At 54.0% G+C, this 18355-nt stretch overlaps 3 protein-coding genes across 9 annotated transcripts; 1 reads left to right on the top strand and 2 right to left on the bottom strand.

Moving 5' to 3' along the window:
• Window positions 1-469: 469 nt before the first annotated feature.
• On the bottom strand, window positions 470-5396 carry PYGO2 (pygopus family PHD finger 2). Of its 4 annotated transcripts, none has more exons than XM_017867726.1 (3): window positions 5306-5396; window positions 4403-4452; window positions 470-3284 (listed from the first exon to the last, which is right to left on the bottom strand). In XM_017867726.1, the coding sequence occupies exons 2-3, from the start codon at window positions 4442-4444 to the stop codon at window positions 2220-2222; spliced, it is 1107 nt and encodes a 368-aa protein (XP_017723215.1). In that variant the 5' UTR covers window positions 4445-4452; window positions 5306-5396; the 3' UTR covers window positions 470-2219. The 4 variants fall into 4 exon arrangements, with proteins under 4 accessions (XP_017723215.1, XP_017723211.1, XP_017723214.1 ...); XM_017867722.1 differs by lacking the exon at window positions 5306-5396 and adding an exon at window positions 4893-5203; XM_017867725.1 differs by lacking the exon at window positions 5306-5396 and adding an exon at window positions 4893-4984 and having other exon boundaries at window positions 4403-4538.
• Window positions 5017-6194, top strand: PYGO2-AS1 (PYGO2 and SHC1 antisense RNA 1). The gene is given in 4 exon segments (XM_017867727.1): window positions 5017-5543; window positions 5546-5617; window positions 5619-5657; window positions 5659-6194. Coding segments are annotated over 4 exon segments (657 nt in total). The 5' UTR covers window positions 5017-5030; the 3' UTR covers window positions 5692-6194.
• Window positions 5717-18207, bottom strand: SHC1 (SHC adaptor protein 1). 4 transcript variants are annotated; one of them, XM_017867721.1, is made up of 13 exons: window positions 17971-18207; window positions 13803-13970; window positions 13150-13220; window positions 12543-12606; window positions 12267-12386; window positions 11976-12029; window positions 11752-11803; window positions 11443-11569; window positions 10065-10263; window positions 9908-9977; window positions 9691-9822; window positions 9290-9528; window positions 5717-7355 (listed from the first exon to the last, which is right to left on the bottom strand). In XM_017867721.1, the coding sequence occupies exons 2-13, from the start codon at window positions 13965-13967 to the stop codon at window positions 7227-7229; spliced, it is 1422 nt and encodes a 473-aa protein (XP_017723210.1). In that variant the 5' UTR covers window positions 13968-13970; window positions 17971-18207; the 3' UTR covers window positions 5717-7226. The 4 variants fall into 4 exon arrangements, with proteins under 4 accessions (XP_017723210.1, XP_017723209.1, XP_017723208.1 ...); XM_017867720.1 differs by having other exon boundaries at window positions 9691-9825; XM_017867719.1 differs by lacking the exon at window positions 17971-18207 and having other exon boundaries at window positions 13803-14518.
• Window positions 18208-18355: the final 148 nt, after the last annotated feature.

The following is an 18355-nucleotide window of genomic DNA, read 5'->3' on the forward strand; positions in this document are numbered from 1 at the left end:
GATGCCATTGCTACTTTTAAAAAAACGGTTGGGGGACGGGAATGATCTGAAAAACATCCCAAAATGAAATTGGCTGGAACAGGAGTAGCCCCTCCCCTCACCCTTAGAGCTACACTTGCTCCCTAACCCAAACAACTGGGAGGTGGGTGGGGTGCTAAACCCAGAAGAGCTCAAGCACTTGTCTTCCAGAGGCTTTGGTGCCAAATCCTCCTGGCTCCAGGCCTGGACCAGGAATATGCTCAGAAAGGAAACTCAGTTTCTCACAGCTGAGACACAGGGGGATGGGCGGGGAAACACAGACCTCCCTAAGCTCAGCGGCTTATACCAGGGTCAGTTCAGGGGCCAAATCTGCCATTCCCACTCCCAGGGACCCTGGGGAGTATACATATCCTCAACCCCTAAGCACCCTACCCAGCAGTGACAGTGGCTCATTCCAGCCTTTTAACACAGCAACAGCAAGGAGTCCTTGTCTGGGATTTTAAAGTCATTTTATTAATCCAACAGTACAAAAGACCCCCCACCACCACGGCATTCTGCCATCACTTTCTTCCAAAAAGTAGTGGAGTGAGAGGGCAAGAGGGAGCAGATCCAGGCAAAGACACTCCCCTAGGAGCCATTTTACAAAATGCGGAGCGGGGAAAGACAACACAAAAATAGCAACAGATAAATGGGGCAAACAGAACCACAAACACAAGAGGTGAGCAGCGGGGTGGCTGGCGGGAGGGTTGCCACCTACACCGTTTTAGTGTGGGGGACACTGGGAACGATGCCCAGAGGCTGCTCTCTCCTTCCGGCCTCGAAGGTTGTCAGCTCCACCAGAGCAGGGTCTTCTCTCCTCATGCCAGGAACTGAGAGAAGTGGGGGTAGGGGACCACTAGGTCTTTGCCACTATACCTCGAGCCGGGGAACCCCTAACTTCTCTGAGGAGGGCCTGCTTTCCCCACCCCATGGAGGAATGTATGCATGAACCAAAAAGGAGAACGAGCAGCGCTAAGGTCCTCATCAGGCCCCAGGCCCGTCTCTGGCGGGCAGTGCTCAAAAAATAAAAAAGGACAAATAAAGCCCAGTGTAGGCCTTTGGCTGAGAGGAATGAGAATTGCTAATCACCAGGCCCAAGATATGAAAGAATAGCAGAGAAGCAACAATCTCCAGGCTCCTCTGCCTTTTGAGTACCATGGCAATGAGGATGCCGCCACATCCCCTACCCACCCACAGGCTGTGACAGGGCCTCACCTGGATCTTTTTGTCAGGGAAGAAATGAGGTATAAGGGCTCTGCGCCTTTTCAAGCTTTCCTTCAGTCAAGCCAGGAAGGCAGGGGAATAAGGGCACCGAAAGCTGAAGAACACACGGAGTATAATGTGCAACAGATGGGCTAGGGGAGGAGGGTATCACCAAAATCCAGACTTTCAGGACAGCCCAAACTTCAAATATTCTGGTCTGTCAGATAACATATCCCAATTTTTGGCAAAAATATGGTCATTAGGAGAAAAGCACAAGAGAGGCTGAGAAAGGACCAGTGACTTTGGTATGAGGAAGATATGTCCTGACAGCATCTCTCACCTACTGTCTTGAAGCCCCAAATCACCAAGAAACTGCCATAACCAGGAACTCTCCTGCTTCTTCAGGCTATTTGGTTCTCTGAGGGGGGAGGAGTTGGGTAAGTCTTGCAGGAAGCAAAGGAGTGGGTAGAAAAAGGGGAAAACCCCCATTTATTCCCTAAAGCTGTCTCCCAGAGCCCATAAAAGGGCTATTGCAGGGATGGCAAGACCCCAATTCCTCTGGCCAGAAACCTTTTAACACTTGACTCCAAAAACTAAGGCTGGAGCTGTGGGGCTCGGTAGTGGTGTTAGGCACAGGTGTTAGGGGCATCCATCATCAGCAGAGGGAACACCCCTGCCCTCCGGATCTTCCTCCAGCCCCTTTTCTCTTGCAGCCACACTCCTGGGCCTCCAGAAATAGCCACAAAATGGCTCTGCTCAGCAGGGCTTTGGTTTCCTGGATCTCTGTAGATCTCAACATGTAAGTTTCCCAAAACAGTGAGCAATCCAGGCTCTTCTGCCTGCCCACCTCAATTCCTTTTCTGCTCCCAGGAGCAACTGTTTCTGCCCCATGGGGATGGAAAACCAGTGGAAACAAGGACCAAGAGCCAGACATCAAAAAAATCACCCTGGAAGAGCAGGGAGAGACATGTGCACTTCCCTGGGCCACTTCACCAGCATCACCCATCGTTAGCAGCCACCAGCTGCCCCATGCCCTCGCGGATGTAGACAGACTGGATCTCCTTGGTCTTGAGGCAGAGATCGCAGGCCCAGACGGCAGAAGCTTCAGTGGTCAGTAGCCCATAGGCGCTCTCAGTCATGCCTGTGCACTCACGGTGGAACCACTTCTGGCAGGAGGCCTCACACAGAATGGCATCCTGGTCATCATTCACCTCACTCCGACAGGCACCACATGGGTACACCAAGCCTGGGGGAGGCTGGGGCCCAGAGCCCCCACCTGCCTTGCCAGGGGGTGCCAAGCTGTTGGCATCTGGAGTGCCCCCACCCCGCCCACTACTGTTTGGGGGGAAACTGGGCTGGTTCCCATTAACAGCAGCAGCTGGGGAGCCTGAGTGGGGTTCCTGGGGAAAAGCAGTAGGAGCAGGTGGATTCAAGGGCTTCCCCCCATCCTCACCACCAGGGCCAGGAAAGCCAGGGTCCGGACCAGGAAAGGGGCTTGTGTTAGGCGGCAGGCTGGGAAGCCCCTGACCAGGTCTCTGAAGAGGAGAAGGGCCAAAAGGAGCCCCTGGCTGAGCAAATCGCTGGGACAGAGAAGGTGGGCCCAACTCTGCTCTGGGAGGCTGTCCCATGGTGGGTGAGATCATGGGACCAAATCCCCCAACTGGGCCCGGCATCATCTGCCCGCTGGGAGGACTAAAGTTTTGACCTAGAGGCTGGTTGAAGGGTTGGCTGGGAAAATTCATGTTGCCTGGGGGTGGGTAGCCAGGGCCCTGGGGGGCCATGTTGAAAGCAGGGCCCATAGGATTGGGAGGGAAGGGGGGCGGCTGTCGACGAAGTGGCTGGGGGGCCCCTCCAACTCCAGTGCCATAGCCTGGGGGTACCTGGCCCGCCATGCCCCCCTGCACACGGAAGCCTCCAAAGGGCACAGGACTGCCAAGGAATGGAGGGGCACCCCCCACCTTGGGGGCTCCGAAGTCATCTTCAAAAGGGTTGGATGCAACCAGGTGATCCACCATGGGAGTCGGGGGTGGTGCAAACTCCGTCAGATGTGAGTATGCAGGGCCCTAATGAGAAACAGTTGAGGGAAAGAGGGTCATGGAGGGAAACACAGAACTAAACCAAGAGAGCACGACCAACACAATACACATTTTGGAGGCTGATACTGGGCAGCTCAGGCCTAAAATCAATAAGGACCACAGGCTGGGTGCAGCGGCTCACGCCTGTAATTCCAGCACTTTGGGAGGTGGAGGCGGAAAGATCACAAGATCAGGAGATTGAGACCATCCTGGCTAACACGGTGAAACCCCGTCCCTACCAAAAATACAAAAAAATTAGCCAGGTGTGGTGGTGGGCGCCTGGAGTACCAGCTACTCGGGAGACTGAGGCAGGAGAATGGTGTGAACCCGGGAGGCAGAGCTTGCAGTGAGCCAAGATCGTGCCACTGCACTCCAGCCTGGGCGACAGAGCAAGACTCCGTCTCAAAAAAAATAAAAAATAAAAAAATATATGGACCACAGGCCGGGCACAGTGGCTCACACCTGAAATGCTAACACTTTGGGAAACCGAGGCAGGAGGATCCCTTGAGCCCAGGAGTTTGAACCCAGCCTAGGCAACACAGCAACTCTGTTACTGCCAAAAAAAAAAAAAAAAAAAAAGCCAAGAGAAAGAGGGTGGAGAGTGGAACCAGCATAGTGCAGTAACTGTGTTTTAAAAACGGGCAGAACTAGAATGGAATCCCAGCTCTGACCGTGAAAAACAACCTCAAGACTGTGGAGCTCGTATTTAACATTTTTAACACCTAGATTTCTCGTCGTAAAATAAGGATAATGCCTATCTCCCCCAAACTGTTAAAAGCATGTTAGCACAATCCCTGGCACTAAAAAAAGGCTCAGAAAGTGGAAGGTGTTACGTTATCATCATGAGGAAACCAGGACAGGAAACACGGAGAAGACTGGAACCCTGCGTGGTAAGAACTTTGGTCGAATCATCTCTTAGGAGAGAATACTTTCCCCTAAATTTGTTATAAGGTTCAGGGAAAGAACAAGAAACAAAGCAAGAAAGACAGTTTTCTCTCTCCTCCCTGCAGTTGATGCAAGATACAAACAGATACTGGAATGGCAGAGTAGACAGTGTGCCGCCAAGGGGCTGCCGGGAACCACCCCCACCACCAACAACCATTCACCTGAGTATTTGACTTCCTTCGCTTCTTTTCTGGGCTCTTCATTTGCAGACCTGGAAGAGCGGCAAAAGGAAGACGCAGACAAGTTTCCCTGAGGTTTCCCCAACCTCTTTTCTCTCAGCCATGCTCTGAGGAACTCCTTTAACGTCAATACATACTTATTTATTCATCAAATGCTAACAAGGAGTGCAATATGAAAAATAGATTGTGAAAATGATCATACTCTCAGCTATGTCTTCCTTTAAATGATATCCCATCTTTCGATATCCTCAAGCTCCAAGTGACTACTGAATTCCATGTGGCTCCAAACTCTAGCGTCCTCAATGTGTGACACCTGTCCCCAACTCCTGAAGGATTACACCCACCCATCCTTTTCACCTGAGCCTCCCTTCAAGCCCTTCAGCCTGTGAAACGCCCCCCTCCCACCATGCCTCCCCTCTGAGGTTCCCAAGTCCTGGGCTTCTTCAGCCCCCGCCCCTCGCAGCGCTCTCACCGGCCTTGCCCTGCTTCCTCCCGGTGCTGGGCGGCGCAGGGGGCGGTGCGGGGCCGCCACCTCCCTCCAGCTTGTCCGGTGGGGGCGGCGCCGAGGCGGCCATGGAGTGGGGACCGGGGTTAGCGGCGGCGGCGGGGGATGGAGTCGCCCTCGGGCTGCACCATCGCCCAGAAAGGGAGTCAGGGGCAGCACAGGCCCCCAAGCTGCAGCAACCTCAAAGTGCGACGACACCAAAGCGCACAGCCGCGGCGCGAACTGCGCGCTCTCTCCAGACTCGCCGCCAGCCAGCGGCGGCAGCAACCGGAACCGGAACTCGGCGCGGCCACCACCACTAAGCCCGGCAGGGAGGGGGAGCAAAGACCGGACGAGACTCTACGCCAGAAAACAGGCGGCAGGCGAGGGGCGAGGCTTACCACGGCACCACGCGAGTGGAGAGGGTCGTTTCCGCTAGCGGCGGCCCACACCAGCTCACCGAGGGGCGGCGGAGCGCGGCCCTGCTGCCGGACCGTACCATCCCGGCCAGTGGAGCCACCGCGGAGGGGCGCGCGCGAGCCGAGGCCGCGCCCGGGAGGTCCAGGTAGCCCGGGGGCCGGCGTTGTGGCGCCGGAGAGTCCCGGCTCCTGCCTGGACGCACCCGGAGCCAGCCCCCGCCCCACGGACACAACATCCTCATGGGGACGGTGGCGCGACACGCCCCACTCTGCCGCGCCCAAACTCCGCAGACCCCCCAGCTTCCCTCGGCGGCCGCGACCTCCCGCCTCACCGCTGTGCCGCTAAGGGCCCGCGGCGTACACAATAGGTTTCCCAGGATTAAGAGGCAGAGGTAGAAGAAATAACGGACTTTAATGAAGAGTTTTCCCTTTGGTATAAGTGAGACCCGTGGAAACATCCAAACAGCAAAAGGAGTCCAGGATGAAAATGGTCAACTGTCCCTTATCCATAAGGCCAAAAGAGGGGGGCGGCTTGCTGTGGTGTGGCCACCCCGGGCCTACGCTGGGCCGGGCCTGTAGAAGGTACTCAGGAACTGCAGGTTTTGCATTTCCCATCCATGAAACTGACAGGCATTCGAGCTGACTTCTGCCTCTCAGTCTCGCGGTAAGAGACCCAAGTTTTTCTAGTCCTAGATGGAAATAAATTTCATCTGCCTCAGGTCTCTGGTATAAAAGGTGCGATCCCAGTTACCTCACAGGCCTGGGCGAGGAAAATGCCAAGAGCTGTAAAAGGGCTTGGAAAAGTCAAAAAGGTGATGTATAAATGTAATAATTGATGACCATTTTGTGCTCGAGAATAAGCCATGGAAAACAAAATAGGAAAGTAAGTCTACAGCCCTAAAATATATGCATATAAAACTTTACAAGAATGCAGTTCCAACTCTACAGATGGTATCTGGGGATTGTCTACTGCTTTAGAGTCTCAATGCCCTTTTTCCCACCTCCACAAAATCCACCTGGGAGAGTGAACTGTACAGGAGGCCCAAATTCAGTCACCCTCACCCCACCCTCCCAGAAAGGGAGGCAGGGCAGAGGCTCCAAGAAGGGCTACACTTTGGCTGTAGAGTACAATAGGCATGCAACATGGGAGGGCAGGCCTTATGAAATGTATATACAGACCCCTTGGGGTGAGGGGCCCCGGCCAGGAGGCACTGAGCAAGGGAGGGATCCATCTCCCCCCTGGCCGGGAGGGGGGCTCTGGGGCAATCTCTAAGGGTTGCATATCCCCAGGGAGAGGGGACAGCTGCCACTCCTGCCTCTGTTATCCCAACCCAAACCGGAGAGAGTGCTGAGCAAGAAGACAGGTCCCAGAAGCCAAGAAGGTGTTGGCATCCCTGTCATTGAACTCAGGGGCCCAAGAACTCTGCATAAAATATCATCAGACCTAAGAGATAGTCAAAGGCACAAAGTTTAAACATGGGGGGGTGGGGGTGTTGAGAAGGGTCTGGGATACCCTGAAGCCCAGAAGTGTGATTTGTTCCCCCTTGCCCAAAAGGGTGACTGTTCCACTGGGCCTGTCACCACAGGACATTTTCCATGACAAGCACTCACTTTCTTGGGGAAAGGGCATCAGGTTGGCACAGGAAAGGCCCAGGTGAAGGGCCACTCTGTACATTAATACTTTGGTGATTAATGTTTGGGGAGAGGCAGGATTCTCCCCCAGGCTTCTGACTCAAACCCTCAAACCCTCTCACTTAGCTGGATATGAAACCCAGAGTCCACACTACTCCCAGCTCTGACACAAGGCCAAGACCACAGAACACTCCCAAATGAGGTCCCAAGACTTAGGGAATAGGGTGGAAGGGATTGGAGGGCATCTTCTGGAAGAGAGCTCTGGGGCAGATCACAGTTTCCGCTCCACAGGTTGCTGTAGACATAGTTCGCTGCCCGCAGAGATGATGGGCAAGTGATTGTCCATATGGTAGCTGATGAGGTGACTGACACTCTCAAAGCGGTGATCCTTAGTCCGAACCTGGGAGGGTGGGAAGGAAGAAGGTCAATTCAGGTGAAGAGTCAAATAAGACCTCAGCCTCCAAGGTGGAAGAGGGTAAAACAGACAAGAGGCTTGAAGAAGGAGAAAAAAATGGTAGGGGAGAGTGTGGCCTATCAGTCCTGATCATTGAGGTTTCTCTAGAAAGAAACAGTTGCAGAAATAGGTCAGTGAAGTGGGAAAAGGCAAAGGTGACATCAGCTCTGAAAGAGTGAAGCTGAGAGCTATATACCCTTTTTTTGACCTGGAGAAAGTTGGCATGTCTCAGAAGAGTATACACAGTGCAAAAAAAGATGTGGAGGCTGGGCATGGTGGCTCATGCCTGTAATCCCAGCACTCTGGGAGGCTATGGGAGGCAGATCACTTGAGCCCAGGAGTTCAAGAACAGCTTGGGCAACATGGCAAAACCCCATCTCAACAACAACAACAACAAAAATACAGGCCGGGCGCGGTGGCTCAAGCCTGTAATCCCAGCACTTTGGGAGGCCGACACGGGCGGATCACGAGGTCAGGAGATCAAGACCACCCTGGCTAACATGGTGAAACCCCGTCTCTAAAAATACAAAAAACTAGCCGGGCGACCTGGCGGGCGCCTGTAGTCCCAGCTACTAGGGAGGCTGAGGCAGGAGAATGGTGTGAACCCGGGAGGCGGAGCTTGCAGTGAGCTGAGATCCGGCCACTGCACTCCAGCCTGGGCGACAGAGCGAGACTCCGTCTCAAAAAAAAAACAAAAAAAAAACAAAAAATTAGCCGGGTGTGCCACCACACCCCAGCCAGCCTGGGTGACAAAGCAAAACCGTATCTCAAAAAACAAAAAAAAGAAAAAGAGGAAAGGAGGCTGAGATTGCTGTAGAAAACAGACAAAAGTTTGTTTCTAGACAGGGACTCTGTCACCCAGGCTAGAGTGCAATGGCGCAGTCATGGCTCACTGTAACGTCGAACTCCTGGGCTCAAGCCTCAGCCTCCTGGGTAGGTAGGACTACAGGCATGTGTCACCATTCCTGACTAATTTTTTGTTTTTTTTATTTTTCTAGAGACAAGGTCTTGCTATGTTGCCTAGGCTAGTCTCGAACTCCTGGCCTCAAGCAATCCTCCCACCTCAGCTTCCCAAAATGTTGGGATTACAGGCATGAGCCACCACACCTGGCTAAACAAGGAAAGTTCTGAAGAACAGTGAGGCAGTGCAGATAAGAGAAAGCACAGTGGTCTGACTCCTGAGTCTGGGGAGCTGGAGAAGCCCTTGGATCTTCTTACAAAAGGAAACTTGCAGTGTCTAGCCTTTAACCATGTGACATTGGGCATCACAACCTCTTCAGGGTGGTTTCCTTATTTGTAAAAATGGGCACAGATGAGATGACTGCCTTCTAGCTCTGATAAGGCCTGGGGATTTGAGGACAGTCCAGGACCGTATTTGTTTTGTTTTGTTTTTTTAGACAATCTCACTCTATCACCCAGGCTGGAGTGCAGTGGTGTGATCTCAGCTCATTGCAACCTCTGCCTCCTGGTCAAGCAATTCTCCTGCCTCAACTCCTGAGTAGCTGGGACTACAGGTGCCCACCACCACACCTAGCTAATTTTTGTATTTTTAGTAGAGATGGGGTTTCACCATATTGGTCAGGCTGGTCTCAAACTCCTGACCTCAGGTGATTCACCCGCCTCAGCTTCCCAAAGTGCTGGGATTACAGGTGTGAGCCACCACGCCCAGCCCTTTAGTGCCAGGACTATAAAGAACATAGTTCAGGCTAAGGGATGAGCCCCTGGAGGAAGATGCCAGACACCCTAAAGAGCAAGAGACGCCCACAGAGAGCTGCCCAGCGGGAATGTCTAGAAAGCAATGAGGGAAGGAACAGGGATACACTGTAGGATACTGTACCTTCCCTTCTGCCACCCCTCACCTACACCTCTGCCACACTCACCACACCCTCAGGGTCCACCAGTAGCAGATGCTTGGGCTGCCCACTCTGCAAGCCAGTGAGCACATACTGGCCAGGTGTGGTCGTGCTCTCCCGCACCAGGAAGTCCCCGTTGAGCTGCAGCAGTGCCTCAGCCTCCCGCCGACTCAGCTTCCCATGGAACCAGGGCTCTCCTCGGAGCTGCTCAGCCATGGACACTGACTGGGGAGGTGGAGGCACCCGAAGAGCATCTTCAAAGGGCTCTGGAAGTGTAGACGGAGGGTGAGGGAAAGTAGCGGGCACAACACACACCCAAGACCCAGACTTCAGGGAAGGGAAGTCAGGAAGGAAAGAGCAGATAGGCAGGAGAAGGGCCAGAACCAAGTAGAAAGGTGGGGATGCAGAGAGGAAAGACAAGCACTCACTCATATCAAACAGGTCACGGGGTGCACTGCCATTGACAGCAGGATTGGGGAGCCCAGCACCACCCACTGCTTGCCGGACCTTGTCTAGGTTCTGGACGTTGACATAGGAGGGATCGTCAAAGAGCTCTCTGCCTGCTGAGGAAAGAGAGGTTCTACAGTGATCCCCAGCCCTGCCTCCAACACTCCCTGGCTCTGTCCATCTCAGCTCCCTTCATACCTGGACAGGATGATGGAGGTGGCATCTGTTTTCGGACTTCTGGATCTCCCCCAACAGGGTGTCCTACAGGCTGCAGGGATAAAAATAAGGTGAGACCAGAAGCCCTAAACAACCACTCCCACCCTAGGTCCAGCCCACCTCCATCCAAGCAGCTTACCAGTGTAGCTCCCAAGTGGCTAGGGGTCTGGGCACTGGGTGCAGTGGATCGAGCAGCCCCTGGAGCAGCTCCTTCCCGAAGCCTCATGTCTACCACCCCCCCCAGGGGGGGTTCCTTCCCCGGGAAGTCATTATAGTACTGATGGTCAGCTGGCTCTTCCTCCTCCTCATCCCACGCTGAGCCATCAAAGCCAGCCATCCTGAGGGACAGGACAGTGAAGGTGTAGCTATAAATGTGTGGTGGGCAGGAGGAGGGGAGGAGGGAATAGAACAGCAGCCATCTATTGGGTATTTACTATGGATTAGGCCTGAGGCTGAGTGTTTTATATACATAATCATTTCATTCTCCTGGCAACCCCATAAGGTAGGTATTGTTTCCTTCCCCAATTTTACATATGAGGAAAATGAGGGTCAGAGGTGAAAAGATTTGCCCGTCTCACAACTAAAAGGCGGCTAAGCTCAGATTTAAATTCAGGTTTGACTTTAAAGCTCGTCCCCTTGGCCAGGTGCAATGGCTCACGCCTATAATCCCAACGCTTTCAGAGGCCAAGGAGGGAGGGCTGTTTGAGCCTAGGAGTTCAAGACCAGCCAGGGCAACATAGCGAGACCTTATCTCTACCAAAATAAAAATACTACTACTCAGCCACGTGTGGTGGCATGTACCTGTGGTCCCATCTACTCAGGAAGCTAAGGTGGGAGGATCACTCAAGCCCAGGATATGGAGGCTACACTGAGCTGTGATTGCACCACTGAACTCCAGCCTGGGCTACAGAGCAAGGCTCTGTCTCAAAATAAATAAGTAATGCTCTTGCTCTTGATCTCTGTGCTCTCTCCCAACAAGGAAGGGAAGCACTATGGTGTGTGTGTGTGTGTGTGTGTGTGTGTGTGTGGCAGCAGGGAGGCGCTCCAGCTCCAGAATATTTTTACCTCTCCTAAATATTCGATCCCTGCTGGCTCCACTGCTTATCCCTCAAGGCCTGAGGTAGGAAAGATTATAATCTCAGGGAAAAGAGATATCCTCCCAAACCCAAAGTCTTGATGGCTTCTAGAGGCAGGAAAACACAGAATGCCAAGTAGAGAAATGAGCAAGAAAGAGGAATGGGAATAGAAAAATCCCACCTAGCCAGAGAGAGATGTAACTTGGAGGCCCCGGACTACAGCTCCACCATGAGCAAACAAGAAAAGCTGGCCCTGCGGCAAGCAGGGCCTCAAAAGCCTTTCCTCCTGAACCACAGGAAACAGAAGAATAGCAGGAAGTGGGAAGCAGAGGCACACAGGTTATTCCCTCCCTGAACCTCTCAGCTCAAGTGTTGGAAGAACAGCCCTCCTTTCCCAATCCTGGTCTCAAAAGCTGCTCCACACTCTCCCCACCTGCTCACCTGTCATGAGGGGTGACCAGTTTGGGTGGGTTCCTGAGGTATTGTTTGAAGCGCAACTCGAAGGCCTGGCCAATGGTGCTGATGACATCCTGGGCAAGCCCTTCAGGACACTCCAGAATGTGGCAGGCTGAGGGCACAGCAGAGGCTGTCAGTGAGTTGAGCCCACTGGGAGGAGGCACAGTCGGGGGCCCTCATCTTCCTCGGCAGGAACCCCCACTTAGATCTACTTAGAGTGGGTACAGTTGACCCCAGGTCCTACTCACCTCCTCAAACAGCCAGACCCACCCAGTGCTCCCCACCATGCCTCACCTCTCTGATTCACAGGGTCTTTGGCAACGTAGGCGACATACTCGGCTGTGTCCTGGGGAGGAAGGTCAGAAAATTTTACAGTTCCACTTTACTCCTGACCCCTAAAACCCAGTCCTTTTCAGATATCCCCACAGTCCTAGCACCCCCACTTCTCTAATCAATGTCTTCCCAATCCCTAGCCCCTTGCTCTTCTCCCACCACCTTTGCTCTGTTCCCCAACTCACCGGATCCCCTCCGGATGCAAATGAGATAGATTGCATGTGGTGGTTGGCGATGATCTGAGAATTAGGGCAGGGGATGGAGAAGGAAGGGAATGCCATGTGTCAGGCAGCCTCAGGGCCCAGAACTCTGGTGCCCCAGTCTCATTCTCTGGGTTCCTTATCCCATATCCTCATTTCCTCCTTCCCTACTGGTCTTCTGCTCTCAAGCCCTCTTCCTAGTTTTTGGCCTCCTAACTAGATCTCCCCTTAGCACCCCCATCAGTGTTTCTGGTCTGCCTGCCCACCTCCACCAACCTGTTTGCAGTCTGCGGCCATGAGGTTGAGGCTGCTGGTAGAGACGGTGAGAGTGATTGGCATTCCAGCAAATTTCAGGTTACTCCTCCCCAGGATAGAGCTGAGCGGGCGGCTACAGGGCTAAGGTAGGGCCCAGGGTCTTAGAAGGTGAGGGTTCCCAGCACAGACAAACCATACTCTTGTCTCCTGGCCCTCTCCCCACATGCCCCACACTTGCCTCCTCACTGTCCCTCCACATTTCCCAGCAGCATCCCTATCCCCAAGGACCCCAAGTACCTTTCTCCTCCTTGTCGCCCCCTTAGCACCCGGCACAGCCTCACACACCAGACTGATGGCCTCCCTGGGGAAAGAGGGGTACTCAGACCCAGCGCCTGCCTGCCTGCCTCCCACTCAACTGGGGCTGCCACAGAGCTGGGGGAGGGGAAAGCCAGGCCAGACTCCCAGGGCACTCCAGGCTCTTTGTCGTGGTGGATTGAATTAAGGGCCTTTAATATTTGATGACACTGAGAGGCCGCTTCCTGGCTGATTGGGTTAGGGCCTCAATGGGTATAGCCCCACCCCCTTCCAGCTACCAAATGTCCCATTCCCTTCGCAAAGGCAGCAGCAACCTTCCATCAACCCCCATTTGCTACTCCAGCTCCACCTGCCAGCCGCTTCTGCTACCTTCCCCACAACTCCCAAGGCTGGACAGGTAAGGAGGATCCGGGCCAGCGGGGCCTCCTTTCAGTAAGAGGCAGAATCACTATCCCACCTTTCTCTCAATCCCCTTTGCTACCCAAAGATCAGCCCCAACCAGCAGTACCCAAGTGACCCACTCCCCTCCGCCCTTTCCCATGGCCTCACTAATCCCAGGAATCCCACAGTCCACTCCCTCCCCACTAACCTGGTAACCTGAGTCCGGGTGTTGAAGTCCAGGGCACGCATTGACTGAAGGACCTCCACACAGCCCATGTACTAAGGGGAGGGAGGAGAGCACAGCAGGTCAGCCGCTCCCTGACCCCAGTCCCTTCACAAAGGGCCCTAGGACTTTGCCCATATGGTCCCTAAGAGAAGTAAAGAGGAAGAAGTTCTGCCCACTTCCCGTGTCTACATCCCACAACCAAGGTGAAAGACAACAGGGAACGAGGAGAGAAAGAAAAGCCAGGCTAGAAGGACCTCACGCACTGGGGAGAGAGTTTGGAGGGGACCGACAGGCACTGACTGGGATGGAGCGACAACTCCAGAAGGCGGGAGAAGAATGGAGGAAAGGATCAAGAAGTCACTCCTTCCAACACTTATTAAGAGCTTCTGCCATGCTGGGCATTGTGCTAAGCATGGCAGGGTGGGGGTGGGGGAGTCAAAAGAAAGAAGGGGGCCCAGGCAGAGCTGGAAGGGAAGGGGCTACAGAATTGGGGAAGGGATGGGAAGGGTTTAGGAAACAGAACACTGAAACAGGGTTGTTGGGGAACAGCAGGAAAAAAGAATTCCAGCCAAGCTGGAGTGAGCAGAAGAACTGGAGGGGTCTGGGAGGGAATGGAAAGGAGGATGTTCACTCACCCGAACCAAGTAGGAAACCCCGGGTCCCATGACTTTGTCGTTGGGATGCAGCCAGCCCCGCGTGGGCTTATTGACAAAGCTCCCGTGGCGGGTCCACTCCTCGCCCCCCAGCTGGCCCCCTTCCACCCGAGTCCTGCGCCCGCCGCCTCCACTCAGCTTGTTCATGTCCTGGAGGAGGGGTAGGGGGCCTGAGTCTGGCATGGCTGCCCCTACGATCCCCTCCCCATCATCGGCTGCCCTTCCTGGCTCCCCCTTAGACCCTGGGCGCCCCCCAGCCGGGTTGGCCAGCCTCAGGTTGCTCATCCGGGGGAAGAAGGAGCACAGAGTAGTGGGACTATCGTCCCCAGGCAGAGGAGGCAGGATGGGCCCCAAGGATGAAGCTGATGGGGAAGGCAGCTCCTCCGGGGGGGTGGACCCTGAAGCCCCCTCCTCCAGCGATGACAGAGACTCATTCCGGAGTGGATTGTACTTGGGCTTGGGGGGCAGAAGATCCATAGCTGAGGTGAGAGAGGGGCTGCTGCCCGGCCTGGCCCCCCTGCCAGTTTGGGCAAGGGGGCCAGGCAGGGGGTATCCCCAGGCCCTTAGCCTGGTCGGACCTCCGTGGCCCAGGAGTCACAGAAGTCCTGGGGAGGGAGAGGGACAAGTGGCTTCCGCTCCCCAGCTCAGACCCAGACAGTTTCGGGCCCCATCCCCGCCCAACGTGGAGCCTCTTCTCTGGCTGAGAAGAGAACAGGCTGGACCCAGAGCTGCCTGGCTCCTCCCCAGGGGCGGAGAGCTAAAGGGAGAGACCAATCACGAGGACAGTGCTGACTCACAGGCTCAGAGGGGCTGAGCCCCCACCCCGCCCCAACCTCGGACTGGAGCAGGGGGTAGGGCTATCCAAGCTCCTCTCCCCTGCCCTACACAAACAACTAGTAATCTGGGGAGAAGGAAAGTGGGGGTGGGAGGGAAGCTTGGAGGAGTTGGACGGAAAGAAAGGAGATAGGAGGTCTGGGTCACTAGAAACCGGACACAGGCAGGCCAAAGGGGGCAGGAAGTCAGGCTAGAGTAGAGGGGATGAGGGAGGAAACAGAGGCAGCTGCGGGTGGAAAAGGGAGGAGATCTCAGAACTCAGCATTTCCCTTCCTGTTCTGGTTGGACACTCGAATTCCCCACCCTCCAGCCCAGGCCACCCCCAACCACTACCCCATACAGTAAGCCTGGGCCATTAGCATCCTCTGCTACGACAGCTGTGGACTGGAGCTAGCGAAGTGGGGATGGGAAGGAAGTGGTCCCAATGGATGCAAAGCAGTGTCAAGAGGAGAAGCAAAGTTGGTGAAAAAAGGGGAATAAAGTCCAACCTGGATGGTACATCAGGAAGCTACCAGGCAAGAGAGGAACAAGAGGACATGCTGGTCACGGCTTGTTCTCTAGGTATGCCATCTACCACACCAAGACCGACGGCTCATAGCCAAGCACTGTCCTCTCCCCTTTCCACAGGCCTTGTTAACACAGCACACTGTCAAGGGTGAGAATGAGGGAATCAGGTCCCCACTCCCACTCCAAACCACCCCAATTCATATCCCTCCTCTTACAGGGCCCTAAGCCCCACCAAAGAGCACAGTGTCCCTCACACCAGGGGAAGAAACAGTTCTCCAAGAGAAGTAGAAACGACAAGCTAGGAAGGGACAGAGAGATCAGAAGACACATCTGTGTCAATAAGGACAGGAGAAAAAATAAGTAAGTACAGGAGAAAGGGGTGTCAGGAGAAGATGGGTTGAAGCTGGACACAGGGAACAAGTCCCAAACTCATTCCTGCCACCCACGGCTTCCTGCCACTGCTCTTCTGGAGAATGCCATAGGCAAAGCTGGAAAGCGACCAAAAAAAAAAAGAAAAGAAAAGAAAAGCAAGTTAAAGACACATATTCCCACCGGGCACGGTGGCTCACACTCACACCTGTAATCCCAGCACTTTGGGAGGCTGAGGCGGGTGGATCACCTGAAATCAGAAGTTTGAGACCAGCCTGGTCAACATGGTGAAACCCCATCTCTACTAAAACTACAAAAATTAGCTGGGCATGGTGGTGGGCACCTGTAATCCCAGCTCGGGAGGCTGAGGCAGGAGAATCGCTTGAACCCAGGAGGTGGAGGTTGCAGTGAGCTGAGATCGCGCCATTGCACTCCAGCCTGGGTGACAAGAGCAAAACTCTGCCTCAAAAAAAAAAAAAATACGTATTCACTCAAGCTCACCTTGGAATTACCCTTAGATTTACTTCAGAGGATTAAAATATAGATAATTATCCTGATTAACAACATTAACACTTGAAGTGTGTTAGATACTGTACTTAACTCTTAAATCTCCCCTTAGTGCTCATTCCAGAAGAGCTTTGTCACTGTCAGCCAATCCTGAGAAGGAATTTTATCACTTCTTTTCCAGCCAGCTCTCAGGCACAGAGAGAATGAGGAAAGGATTCCACCATAGCCTCACACCCCCAAAACACACAAACACACACTAGGATGTCCTCATCTGTTGAGATGATGTTCTGTGGGAGCCTGCAGTAGCCAGAGCCAGGGAAGGACCAATGGGTGTGGGCGTTTGGAAGAAAAGAAAGAAGTATGACTGTTGAAATGTGCATGGGGAGAAAGGAGATTGCCTACTGGAAGTCCAGGTGATTGGGTGTAGGGAAAAAGCTGTGTGTGGCTTCTCAGCCCAACTGGGAGGAGGGGAGGGGGGTGGGAAGTGGCAGGAAATGGCGAAAGCCTCAGGAATGTTTCCAGCAGGGAAGGCTGGGCAAACGGGGCCAGGAAGAATGCCCAGACAAGAACTCTGGTTAGGGGGAGGGGAAGAGACAGAGAAGCAGCAACTGAACTGTCCCTTAAAAAAAAAGAAAAAAATCAAACAACAAAAAGGGCACTATTGTATACCCCCACTCCAAACCACCGTTTTTCTGGTAGAAAACTTGCTCCTGTCACACCCACATGCCACACACCAACAAATCCATGGTCCTATCCACTTATGGATAGGTAGGCCTAGAGCTACTAGGAGTTGGTCCTGGGAAGGGAAGGCCAGGAGATGAGGCTGGGAGTCTGACAGCAAGTCTCTCTCCCTTTTGTGCCAAACCCTAAGTTCAGCCCCTTCAAATAGTTCTACCCTTGGAGGAGGTTAAGAAAGAGGAAAATGGGGCCGGGCGCGGTGGCTCACGCCTGTAATCCCAGCACTTAAGGAGGCTGAGACGGGTGGATCACCTGAGGTCAGGAGTTCGAGGCTAGCCTAGTCAACATGGTGAAACCCCCTCTCTACTAAAAATACAAAATTAGCCGGGCGTGGTGGCGGGCGCCTATAATCCCAGCTACTCGGGAGGCTGAGGCAGGAGAATCACTTGAACCCAGGAGGCGGAGGTTGCGGTGAGTCGAGATCGCACAATTGCACTCCAGCCTGGGCAACAAGAGCGAAACTCCGTCTCAAAAAAAACAAAAAGAAAGAAAGGAAAACGGCTGCCTTTAATATCACTCTTCACAGTCAGAGATGGGAACTTTGACTTCCCACCTGGGGGAGCACGAGAGTGCTCGGAAAACTGATCCCAAAGCCCAAAAAAAGACAAAGGACAGGAAAATATAAGCAGGTGGAGTTTCAGGGATTGACGACAAGGCTTTTCAGCTTATGACCCAGGTCCCACAAAGCTCGTAAGGGGGCGTGGTCCCCTAGGACGCGAACTTTAGACTTCTATACGGGGAGGCTTTCTGGACAGACACGGATTACGAACGGGGCGTGGCTTCGGAGGGGCGGAGCCCCGAAGAGGCGTGGCTTCAACCAATTCGAATCGTTCTTTGAGGAGCAGGGTTTTGCCCTTTTGGGAGATAGGCCTTTTGACAGGAGTTAGCGGAGGATCGTTGCTAGGAGGCGGAGTTTCGGGGAATGGAAGGAGTAACGAAGGGTTTCACGTAGTAGGGCTTGGAACGTGTCTGGGGGTGGGACTTCCAGGAAAACTGGGCGACAGGGTGGGGTCGGAGACAAAAAATAAAAATCAAGTCGGGGTTCGGGGGAGCCCCCTGAAGTTGGGAGGTGGGACTTCCGGGGAGAGGGGTCTCAGGGGCGGGACTTATAAATGAAGACCGGAAGTGGGGTCCCGGGAGAGGGGTTCCGGAGTGGAAGAGTGAGTCACCTAAGGAGAAAAAAGTAAAGACTCACCAGGGCCTCATGGAGTCTCCGCACCGCACCGTGGGCCGATTTGGTTCCGGCTCACGCCACTGCCAGCTTAGGTTACCGCTCCAACTTTCTCCCCGGGCCCTGCCTCCCTGGAGAAACTTTATTACACTCACTTCCGGCCTCACTAACCCCCTGACCCTCTACCTCAGCGTCCCTCCTTCACGCTTCCCACTTTCCCGAGTTAGCCAATGGCAGCGCGAAATCGCGCACAGAGGCAGTGGTGGCCAATAAGACGCCCACTTTTGATCCACGCTCGTTCTTGAGAAACGTAAGAACTGTCCTCCAATAAGGACCCAAGAGAAGTAAATCTAAGCCAATCGGAGGCTTGAAAGTACAGCTGTCCCGCATTGAACCAAACGGACCAATA

This window comes from Rhinopithecus bieti, unplaced genomic scaffold, assembly GCF_001698545.2.
Source record: "Rhinopithecus bieti isolate Rb0 unplaced genomic scaffold, ASM169854v2 scaffold_4129, whole genome shotgun sequence".
Taxonomy (NCBI): domain Eukaryota; kingdom Metazoa; phylum Chordata; class Mammalia; order Primates; family Cercopithecidae; genus Rhinopithecus; species Rhinopithecus bieti.

Excerpts from the sequence above, each read along its gene's own strand:
- PYGO2 (XM_017867722.1), bottom strand. The coding sequence starts at position 4,995 with ATGGCCGCCTCGGCGCCGCCCCCACCGGACAAGCTGGAGGGAGGTGGC. Across the intron at positions 4,453-4,892 it reads GAGGAAGCAGGGCAAGGCCG|GTCTGCAAATGAAGAGCCCA; the intron begins GTGAGAGCGCTG and ends CCGCTCTTCCAG. Across the intron at positions 3,285-4,402 it reads GAAGGAAGTCAAATACTCAG|GGCCCTGCATACTCACATCT; the intron begins GTGAATGGTTGT and ends GTTTCTCATTAG.
- SHC1 (XM_017867718.1), bottom strand. The coding sequence starts at position 14,297 with ATGGATCTTCTGCCCCCCAAGCCCAAGTACAATCCACTCCGGAATGAG. Across the intron at positions 12,607-13,149 it reads ACCCGGACTCAGGTTACCAG|GGAGGCCATCAGTCTGGTGT; the intron begins GTTAGTGGGGAG and ends CTCTTTCCCCAG. Across the intron at positions 9,529-9,690 it reads CCGTGACCTGTTTGATATGA|AGCCCTTTGAAGATGCTCTT; the intron begins GTGAGTGCTTGT and ends CTACACTTCCAG.